The sequence below is a fragment of the Dipteris shenzhenensis genome, chromosome 30 (assembly GCF_047967505.1).
Source record: "Dipteris shenzhenensis isolate YYH24624 ecotype China chromosome 30, Dip_SZ_1.0, whole genome shotgun sequence".
NCBI lineage: Eukaryota > Viridiplantae > Streptophyta > Polypodiopsida > Gleicheniales > Dipteridaceae > Dipteris > Dipteris shenzhenensis.
Genome location: NC_141625.1, coordinates 4,451,461 through 4,463,161, shown reverse-complemented (window position 1 = coordinate 4,463,161; position 11,701 = coordinate 4,451,461). Strand labels below are relative to the sequence as shown.

General features: G+C 43.7%; 1 protein-coding gene across 1 annotated transcript; it reads left to right on the top strand.

Annotated features, from left to right (window-relative positions):
* Positions 1 to 7,496: 7,496 nt before the first annotated feature.
* Positions 7,497 to 10,787, top strand: LOC147881627 (uncharacterized). Its single transcript, XM_087401223.1, has one exon. The coding sequence runs from the start codon at positions 7,497 to 7,499 to the stop codon at positions 10,785 to 10,787; it is 3,291 nt and encodes a 1,096-aa protein (XP_087257349.1).
* Positions 10,788 to 11,701: the final 914 nt, after the last annotated feature.

The following is an 11,701-nucleotide window of genomic DNA, read 5'->3' as shown; positions in this document are numbered from 1 at the left end:
TAACCATGACTGTGCATTCATTGGGGAGGCATGGGCATTGATCCCCATGGAGCAATGCTCCAACACGACCAGATCTCAAGTCATTCATAGCTTAGCGGGCCCAGGTCAAGGCCCAGGTCAAAGTCTATGTATGTTTTGCAACAACAAACATTCCTATCTTTGAGTTTCCTGATGTATCAGGGCTTACAATGCTCAAAGCTCCTCTGCCTAATTGAAATGTCTGGATTCTGATGCACAAACTTGAGATACAACTCCATCTACTGACCCAACATGCAGGAAAAACAAAATAATGAGCCCCCTTTTTGCTACTGCTAAAAGGATACAAAACACAGTCTAATTATACTATATAATGAAGCAAAACAATTTTCAACCACCGCGTTGGTTTAGGATAGTCACAATTTCAATCACCGGGCTGGTTTAGGACACGTTTAGGACAGTCACAATTTCAACCACCGGGATGGTTTAGGACACTATCATAGTTTCAACCACCGGGATGGTTTAGCCTGACGGTCTCAACTTCACATATTAGACAATAACAAGTATATTTCTTTTCATTTCTAAATTTTACCATTAGAAAATAACAATATATTGCTTTTCATTTCTGAATTCCACAATTTAACAGTGGTACATGACCCGAATAGCAGGAAATTAAATTTAACGAATTTAAGTACTAAGAAACACAATAATTTCAACCACCGGGCTAGTCAATAGCTAATGTCTGTTCAACCATGCTGGTTCGGGACAATCACATAACTGGTGATTGAGCTGAAGCAGCCACGGTTGCATGATGTTTCAACCATCGGGCTAGTTTAGTAAAATAACAATATATTGTGAAATATATTGATGTTAATTTTTGCTCAACCATGCCACCGGGTTGGACAACAACTAATGTCTATTCAACCACGCTGGTTCAGGACAATCACATCACTGGCGATTGAGCTGAATGTTGAGCCTACGGTTGCATTATGTTCCAACCACCGGGCTGGTTTAGGACAATCACATTTAGTCCAAGCCTAGTTTATGAAAAGAAACAAGTAAACTATCCCAAAGCTCAATCATAAACAACCATCGGGCTAGTTTAGGCACCACTGACCTACGTTGTATCTAGCATGTGTATGATGTGCTCCTCAAACACCTTTCATCCCGTTCGCTTCTTACAGATGTCCTTTCTATTTGGAGAAACTCTCATATTTTTGTGCCAAAACATCGTCACTGTAGCAATGACTTCCGCACTTAGGCTATCTCTCCTTTTCTTGCATTCTGCTAAAGCCCATAGACTTCTTGGATCGGGATGATCATGCATTGCTTCTACTCTACATTCAATTGTTGGAGCCACGGTCCTTTTGATTGACAACATCTTCAACATTGTGTACCCAAGCCGTTTCTCCTTTATTTTAGGGGACACCAACATAGCTAATGTCGCGCTCTTTGCAGCTAGTTGATCTAAGCTGCTGTGCACCCTTTTCACTTTCTATAGGCCATTTCTTAGGTAAGAGAGCATCGCCTCTGGGGCATGCATCTCCCGAGGTGTTGCTAGGGTTGTTACTCTACAAACTTTAGGGTGCAGGCTAAAGCTTGTGAAGACTCGAGATTGGTAATCACTCGAATGGCTTGATGTTGCTGCCTTGAATGCTCCCACTAATTGTGACACCACATCTCATGTTCTTCACTCCGATGGCAATGATCGAATGCGTGCATCTGCAACCGCTTCTTGCTACTGCTTTGCAAGGAATCTTCTTTGTTCTCATTGTTTCTCCCTTCGCAGATGTTGCAAAAGTGTCTTTCGTTGCCGATTTGATACTGTGCCAATGCTTTCCTCAACCCAAACTTTGTTCCTTGTGCCTTGACCTGGCTTTTCGGCTTTCCTGTCTCGTTTCTCTTGCAAGCCATGGCGAGCTGCATGTTGCCATTGACGCCATGGCCAAGATCAGTCCAAAATACTCCCAGAGAAGCTAGCTAGTGAGGAAAGCAGAATAGAAGACAACTTACCCGAAAGAAGACAATGGCAAACCAAAGTCTATGCAAAGTCACGTCGAGGTGCGTGCGAATTGTAGGGCCTTTGCAGGGCGGGGGAAGGTTGCAAGTACTTAATCTTCCAAGATTTGATGGACGGGAGGTGTGAAAATTCAAAATTCACGGGAATAGCAAAATTTCAGCCGCCGATTTTTCCCCCTTTGACGATACACGTCAATTAAACAAGTGCAAGGTGGTTGAAAATGCTTCAAAACACAAATAGGCCAAAGAGCATGCTATCGAGTTTGATGATGTGTATTATTAAATTCAATGCTTTGGCATGCTTATGAGCCATATAGCAAGCAAGTGCACAGAAAAAGAAATAATTCAAAATTGTAAATAGTATTGGATTTATTGAAATATCTTTGCACATGCACAAATTGCACTTTTCCAACTTCTTCCAAAGTTAGGGTGAATCTAGATACTAATACTAACAATATCAATGTTTTAAGACCACCATGCGCTAGTCCCAATAGTTTGGATTTCAAATTTTCAATTTCAACAAATCAAAAGAAAGTTATGGAGCGTGCCCTCAAATGGGTATGCATCACTTTAGCACAACATTGGAGGCCCATTAACCCATGCATAATGATCTCATTTAGGTCTGTCCTTAGGTTGAGCAGAAGCTACATAGTGTACTTTAGAATGATTACTTGGTTGCATGTATGTATAGAATAAACTTTTAATGTTTTTGAATAAATTGCTATATCCTAGCTATAGTCTTCAGGATGCATGCTTCACATGCAACATAGCACTTATAATGCTTTAACGGTCTTGTTCTATATCCTTATTCCATAATTTTTTGCTCTCATGTTCAATTTTGGAATGTATACTACAACTTGAAGACAAAGTTTGCCAAATTTCGCCGAGCAATGCATAAATTATGGGTCATGCAAGATACCCATGTACAGAAAAGTCCTTGAACCTCACCAAAAATGGCTACACCCAAGCAAACAATGACCCCACCATAGTTTGCGAGGGTAAGGTAAAGAAGCACCTATTGAATCAGTGTTCTTGAATTGAAAAGTATAGGGGAGGAATGAGTAAACCATCTTTGAGATAGCATGTTTAAATAGGTATTGATTGTTGCCTCAATATTAGAACTGTCTTTTCCCACTAAAGCTCTCATTACGGTAAGAATGTGTTGGCTCTCTTAGAGATCTTCATATTTATCATGAAACATTTCTAGTGTATTCAATTTGAAGTAGTCGAAGTCAAAATCCATGTCGTAGATCATCTCGCTATCTAGATGGGACACATTGTGCAAGTTTTGAGAATCATAAAATTGGGAAGCATACTTCAAGTTTCAAGAATCATAAATTTTGTAACAAGTCCATGGGTATTTTCCCTATATGTACTTTAGGCTTGGTCTCTTAGCGATCTTCATTATTGTGAAAACTTTCTAATGTATTAAATCTAAAGTAGTCAAAGTCAAAATCCATGTCATAGATAATCTTGCTATCTAGACACGACTCATTGTGCAAGTTTTGAGAAGCATGGGTGTGGGGACGTTATGTAAGAGTGCAAGAAATGGTGGTGTGTGGCACTATCCATTGCTCACCATGTGCCACCCTTGCCTCAAGAATATATAGATAGGTCAATTAGGCAAAATTCACATTGGTAGCAGCTTTTGACATACCCTTGTTATTTTTTGTCAAAGCTCCCCAAGCCCTTTTATTGGTATTGCTATGCTTGATTAACTCTTGGAATAGGGGGGTGGGGGATGGGTTTGTGCCGAACACCCTTCCCTACCAGTCAACAATTCTTGCACCCTTTGCAAGTAGGGGTTTGGGAGGTGTGAACCTAGCCTTAGTCTCTTTTATTGACACACTAGGAAGTTGGGGAATTATTTTGGCAATGTCAATTGTCATACCTATCCTACTATATGATGTATACTATTGTCTCAGACATAGGAGAGTAACAATACATGCATTTTATAGTTTCGAAGTACCTTTAGTGAGTGGTGAGACATGAAGGTTAACTTGGGTAAAGCAAATGTTATGACCTTCAAAGGCTAATAATGCTCAGTATGAGCCTTTTAGCAGCTTTCACTGTTGTAGAGGATGAGTAGAGGACGTGGTTGCATTATTAAGTCCTATCTATACTTGGCATTTTCATAGGCCCCAACCTAAACATGAATCTTGATAGCACATGGCACACTTGATTAGAGGGTGCACTTCATTGTCAAGATTAAAGAGATAATGTTGTGCGATTGGGTAGTAGACCTCAAAGTGGATGAGTGCAGTAGTTTTGAGTTGAGTTTGACTGTGTTGGTAGATTTTTGATGCATTCATTTTCGATCCTTCGCCAATGGTCATGTGTACATGTGGCCTTACTGTATGGCCATGTTGCACATAGTTTTAGAGGTCTGCAAGTCAAATTACTATACCGTGGAGGTGGTACCTCCATTCATTCATTGTTTTTGCCTCTCCATTCTAGTTGTGGATGGAAGGATCGAAACTACCCTACTATTATCATCAAATTCCCTCCAATACTATTTTCCCTTTGTGTTCATTATTTCCCACATCAACTAGAAATATAATGGGGAACCCTAGCCAACTCTTCATAGATGTTGAATGTATCTTTTTGACTTTAATGTTTACTTGAATCTAGTAAGTAGATATGGTGATATGGTTGTGTTATTTTGTTGTTCACCAAAGGGGCTCCCTCGTATTGCCCTCTTGGCATTAAGAGCTAGCATTGCATTCTCACTCTAGCGATGAAGAAGTTAAGCATAATGTGCCTCTATGTGTTGTCTCAGACTTGACAATTGGGAGGAGGCTGCACTGGGCTTCTAGGTTGCGCTTCCAAGTTTCTGCTCTCTAGGATCCTTCATTGGTTTTTCCCTTTTCCAAATTTTTGCACATGTCTTTTTGCAACTAGCTCCTTTGCAAGGTTCAGCTAGCAAAGCACTTTTCACTATGTCTAAGAACTTGGTGATGAAATGCTAGAGTTAATGCACTTCCAACTCAATAGGCAGTGGCTTCCACAATGCTACTAGCGAGTGTCGAGCAGCCTTTTCAATGGCTACCTCCATGCTAGAATCAAACATATGTGGAGGTGCTGTTATAGTAAGGGCACTTATACAATGTCCATCATTGCCCATGCCATGCCCAAGTTGTGGGAAACCTTGAGCAAGTAATAGGGCGTTCCCTCGTGATGCCAATCTAGCCTAAATGCCACTTTTTTTGCTGCTAGCATGGTTCTTGCTCAAAGCCACTACAATCTAAGAACCAAAATGTAGCATTATCACGTCCCACTCAAGATGTGAAATCCCTCTTGTTGCCCGTACATTTTGGGACTTGTTGACTATAATTTAGAATTTTCCTCATCATGCCGGCACATCATTTCTATGCATCCCAATCTTTTCCCCTTATCATGCTAACTCAGCATTTGTTGCACATCCCATTCTAGCTGGTCATTGATTGGTTTGAGAGGTTTTACATATGGGTGACCTATTGGAAAGTTGTGTAGCGATCGCACTCACTCTAATGATGGAGTTTTCAAGCAAGCACACAACATGTGTGAATAGCTCACTATTGTGTGCCTAGATTTGTGATTACCTAGTATGTGGGTGCTAAGCGATAACACACTCTAAGCTAGGCATAGGCTTTACACACAAGGCTACCCAAAGCTTGGCCTCATAGAGGCATCCCCATTAAATTGCAGTGCAATAGTATGTGTTGACTCACCCCTGATAACTCTTTGGCTCAAGAAATGTGTGCCCATTCTTGGGCAATCAACAGCTTTTGCCCATGCAGAGGTGAAACATTGCAAGAGCTGACTCGTCCCACAGTAATGATGGGTGGGAGATTCTTAGTATGTGTCTAGGGCCTAAGAGGCAGTCCCCATGCACTAGCTTTCTCCATGTGTTTGGCAATTGATTGAGGCCCGCCGTGTGATTGTTGGAGCGAGCTAGCTGTAGATGGCAAAATTAGGTCCCCCCAGTGCTCAAAAACCACCTCTCTGGCTTTCTCAATGAATCCTTTTGCACATGACCTAGTGGGTAAAACCGATGAGTCAGTAATAGGGCCTTGATTGAGGTACAACCCATTCTCCAAAGGGCCTTGATTGAGGCACAACCAGTATGTAGTGCCATGTTCGGTGCTTAGTGTTTTCGAGTCTCGAGTCATGCACCCTTGGACCCTAATGCTTAGGTGCGGCGCTAAGAGCGCTTTCCCACGAGCTAAAAAGTCAGCATATTTGCCACTGAATGCCAAGAAATGCCAAGAAAGCTTGTTGGGTCTATGCCTGTTAAGGTGGTACAATTAGTGGTGTCTGGGACACCACTATTATTCATGCTATTACGTGACAATTTAACAAAAATGAAAACAAATGATGTGCTTGTAAGACTCTTTGTAGTTTAACTAGTGTTATAAGACCTTTTAGATTTTTATGTATAAAATTAAAAATGCCATAATAGTGGAGATTTACATGTCCTAACAGACAATAATAGTGTACCACCTTAACATGCTTTCACCCATCGTTCCCATGTCAACCCCACGATTGTAGGTGCCAATTCTTGCCAATATTTTTGGGCCTCTCCATCCAGGCATTGCGGGGCTATCCCATATCTCTCCAATCAGAGCTTCCGCAGCTTGACCCGATCCTGCAAAAACCTGTAAAAACTTACAAGCGTAGCATTCTGGCATTTGTGAGAACCGTGGCTAATGACGGAAAGGGGAAGCTAGCAAATTTGCTAGCTTTTCCTCACGGAGGAAAGCTCCCTTAAGGGTATCCAAGAAGCGTGACCTGTGTATGTCATGAAGGCATAACGTATCACAAGACTCAAGGGATGGCTTCAAATTGGAAGGTGGCTAAACACGTGTAAAGGAGTGGTTCATGTATTGAATACTCGCCGTTTGACGGTATCTATTGGAGCATTGGAAAGTACAAAATTGAAGCGCCCGCTCGTGGGCTTTCCAAATTCTTCAATCATTCATTCATTGCAGTTGCTAGATTTTGACCTGATCACCAATGCGAGATGAGATGAGAGGCTGCTCAGATCTAATTTGATCTTCCGCCGGCCTCGCGAGTCGCGTCTTCCCTTCTTCTGCGCGGGCGCAAATTAAATCACGATTCACGATGCATGTGAAGGAAGGTACTAGGTAGAGCGACTAGTCACAAGCCCAGAGCCAGCGAGAGAACGACAGAAAGAGAAAGAGAGACAGAGACAGAGAGACTAGAGACGGTGCTGGGATTTTATTTTATTTTTGCAAAGAAAGACGGTACTGGGAGTAAGCGTCGTAGTTCTCGAGAGAGGGAGAGAGAGATGGGTCGGGAAGGACGTCGGGAATGTTGACGGACCTTGAGAGTTGCAATACAGATCTACGGGATAACGACGGAGTGATCGGCACTAGGTAGAGTCAGCAGCTCACTCCACCTCAAACGACCAAGAGCTCATCTGCACGTCTCGCCTAGTTGCAACAAACATTCAGCATTCATCGCGACAACGGAACGTGCATGGTGGGATGCCTCATACAATGAGAGTACTCGGAGTCTTTGCGGCATTGCTTGCGCAGCTTGTTGCGTGCAAGCATCTGCAAGCTGCTCCTGATACTACTTTAGGAGATTTCCGCTCATTTGCTAAGCAACCTATACGTGAAATGATCACCAGGCCAAAGAAGCAGCAGCGCGAGCCGCAAGACGATTCTTACAAAGCAGTGTCGGAATTGATTTTCTTGAAATCCGGCCAAAACCAGGAGGTGCTCCGGAACCTCACTCTCTCAATCTGCGACTTGTATTGGGTCGAATGCTCCCAAGAAGCAGTCGTTGTGGCCATTGATCTAGCTGGCCAAGGCCTGCAAGGCGTCATCCCTGCTTCGATCTCTTTGCTGAGTGGCTTACAACGTCTCAATCTTTCCGACAACAGACTTCGTGGGAGCTTACCCGGAGGTATGTTCTCTTTGAAGCAATTGCGAACGCTCGACCTCAGCAAGAACCGTCTGTCAGGGCGCATTCCTCACAGTGTTGGAAGGCTTCAGTCTTTGCTGCATCTGGATTTATCAAAGAACAACTTCTCTGGACACATTCCCAAGCCGCTCTCCCATCTCGCAAGCCTGCAGTATCTGTCATTAGCCTGGAATTCTCTCGAAGGCCCGGTTATTCATGTCATGCTAGAAAGGCTCCTGCAAGTAAACTTCTTGTCTCTAGCCCACAATCAACTCAGTGGGCGTCTACCACGAAAGATATGTGCTTTCGCCGAAAGTATAGTTTCTCTACAGCTTCAAGGTAATCTCTTTGAGGGTACTATTCCTGCATCTATTGGTAACTGTTCTTCGCTCCGCTATCTGGACCTTAGCCATAACCTGTTGCGAGGAGTCATCCCACAGGAGTTGCTACGTCTCAGATCGTTAGAGCACCTAAATGTTGCAGACAATAAACTTGCAGGTCCTTTTCTAGAACCGATTGGGCTTATGGCCTCGCTTCGGTTTCTCTCCGTTTCGTCCAATATGATAACAGGTTCCATACCTGCATCCATCGGTAGTGTGTGTTCGTTACGGCATTTGGACCTAGCAAACAACAGACTTTCCGGCAGCATTCCTACATCTCTATCCAGTTGCTCCCAGCTGAAATATTTATCGGTATCACAGAACAGACTCATAGGCCGGATCCCATCGGGTCTTTTCAATTGTACAGTTCTTGAAGAAATGTGGTTAGATCACAACCATCTTTCTGGTTCAATTCCAAGCTGGATCGGCAACCTTCGTTATCTTGAGAAGTTATCTCTCGCATGTAACCATTTGCATGGAGAGATCCCTCCAAGTATTGCGAATTGCAGTCAGTTGGTCCATTTGCATCTTGGGTCTAATAAGCTTGAGGGTGGAATACCATCAGAATTCTGCCATCTTCCGAAAATCCAGCTCCTTTCTCTTTCCGCTAATACCCTTGGGACAAACATTCCCACGCAGATGGGAAATTGTACCACCTTGAAGGCTTTAGATTTATCCAATAATAGCTTCGTCGGAGAACTTCCGTCCAGTCTTTCGAAACTGCAATCTTTGCAGTTCCTTCTGCTTGGCCACAACAACCTCGCAGGACAGATTCCTTCATGGATTGGGCAACTAAGGGGCTTGATAGGCCTAGACCTTTCTTATAACTTCTTCGGAGGCGGCGTTCCTGCTAGTTTCAAGCATTTGCAGGCTTTTCAAGATTTTCAGGATTCAGGGCAGAGGAAGACTAGCTTGTCATTGCTGGGGCGATCGCAGCTTGCAGAGGAGATCAGAGGCCAAACGTTTCTTCTATTCGCAAGCAACAATCTGACCGGGCGGCTTCCAGCGGAGCTGGGCGAACTGCGTAATTTATGGGTATTGCAGTTGAAGGGCAACAGGATCGACGGAGAAATTCCTCCAGCTCTTGGCAGAGCGAGAGCACTCTCTTATCTTGATCTCTCGCAGAATTTGCTAGAAGGGAGCATCCCGGAGAGTCTCGTTAACTTGAGCTTCCTAGAGTTCTTGAACCTCTCCTCCAACAGATTGATCGGGCAAATACCAGAAGGTGGGCAGCTGATAACATTCGGAGAGGCATCCTACCTTCCCAATCCAGGCCTCTGCGGATTACCCATATCCAGGGTGTGTGATAAATCGACTGAGCTTTCCCAGCTTTCTAATATTGCGTCCTTAAGCCCCCCAAAATACACGGCTTGGGGTCTCGCTGGAATAGTCATTCTCACAACTCTCTCAACTTGGACTCTTCTCGGTACCTTGCTGTGGTGGAAATCTTTGAGGAGGAGAGAGATCCTAAGTAAGGTTCTTGCGGCCCACGACGTCACTCGTTCAGGCGAGATGCCGCTCCTCAAGGAGGAATTGAGTATCAATGTAGCGACCTTCGAGAACCTGCTGCCCAAAATAACTCTGGCCGACCTGCTTCGCGCGACAGAAAACTTCAACGAAATGCACATAATCGGGGATGGTGGATTTGGAACCGTGTACAAAGCGCGGCTGGACGATCAAACTGTGGTGGCGATAAAGAGGGTATCGGTGCTGGATGGAGGGAGTGGGGAGAGGCAATTCTGGGCAGAAATGGAGACGCTGGGAAAGGTAAGGCATCCTAATCTAGTGCCCCTCCTGGGATATTGCACCTGCAGCACGGAGAGGGTACTCGTATACAAATACATGCCAAATGGAAATCTGGATCTGTGGCTGCACAGCAGCTCACGAAAGCATCAAAGGCTGGATTGGCTGACGAGGTTGAGGATAGCGCAAGGAGCAGCGAGAGGCTTGGCTTTTCTGCATCATATCTGCATACCCCATATAGTGCACAGAGACATCAAGAGCTCCAACATCCTGTTGGACGAAGAGTTCAACGCGAGTGTGGCAGACTTCGGGCTGGCGAGGCTGATCTCGGCCTACGACACGCATCTAAGCACGGGATTCGCAGGGACAGTGGGCTACATTGCGCCAGAATATGGGCAGACGCTATTGGCAACGAGCAAGGGAGATGTGTACAGCTTTGGGGTAGTGCTATTGGAGCTGATGACAGGGAAGAGGCCGACAGACAAGCTATTCAGGGAGATGGAGGAGGGAAGTCTAGTGAGCTGGGTGTGCGAGATGGTTCTAAGCAATAGGATTGGGGAGCTATTGGATGCTGCCATTGCAGGCGAGGTGATGGAGCTAATGGCCATGAAGGAGGTCGTGAAAATCCTTGGTCTTGCTGTTTGGTGCACTGATGAGCATCCCAGAAGACGCCCCAACATGCTTCAGATCTCCAGGCTCTTGGACAAGATCCTCCAACACCGTCGTCCATCACCAGTACCTCGTTTCCCAAACGCTTAAACCTCAACAAAATCTATTTCTACTTTCAACAAGTTTTAACAAGATCTCGCAGCGTTGTATTCAATCTTATCTCGCAGCTCATCAGACATTTTGTCTACTCTTGCAAAAATCTGGTCATTTTTCGGCATATGAGCAGATCTTGTGTTCTACCCATTAGATAAATCGAAAGTATCATACCCATTAGAAGCAAATGCCTGACCGTAGAAGCACACCGGTGCATATTTTCTAGACATGTAGGCATGGTGCATGATTACTTCTTAGAGGGCAGTAGTAGTATAAGACTCGGATTAAGGCTTGAAACCGTTTGTCGGGTTTTTTTCTCTTAGTATATTAGGGGAAAAAATGCCAAATAGATTGATAACTTTCTCTCATCAATGGTATAGTATTGATCATGGGCTTACTTCTTCTAAAAAATAATAGTACTCCTTACTTTTTTCTCTTACTATATATTTACTTTTAGGGGGCTTTCTTCTTATAAGCAAGATTAATTATATTCATTGGGCTTGGTGAGAGTTTTACTAAATGTAAACAAATGATTATGGTGATGATAGTGGGAGTGAAATTAATTATATTGTGTTTATGGTGGCAGTGTAGATGACAGAGTGGTTAGACCAATAGATAAAGTTTGTTCCACTTAGTATATTGGTGGTATTGTAGTTTGTCTAGATGTGGTGGATAGTGGACCCATGGATTGTTGTTGGAGTGATAAGTTGTTCCATTCCGACGTGTTCACTCATGAATCGAAAAAGTTTTGATATGTTTGTGGTTGTGATGTTGTATTTGATGTAGAAGTCTCCTACAATCAATATGTTAGACACTTTACAAATGATGTAGAGAAGTTGTAGTCATTGCATTTGCTCCTTTGTAGACATGAGGATGTGAGATTCTTCCATTATGAACGTGGCTAGTAAGCA

Excerpts from the sequence above, each read along its gene's own strand:
- LOC147881627 (XM_087401223.1), top strand. The coding sequence starts at position 7,497 with ATGAGAGTACTCGGAGTCTTTGCGGCATTGCTTGCGCAGCTTGTTGCG.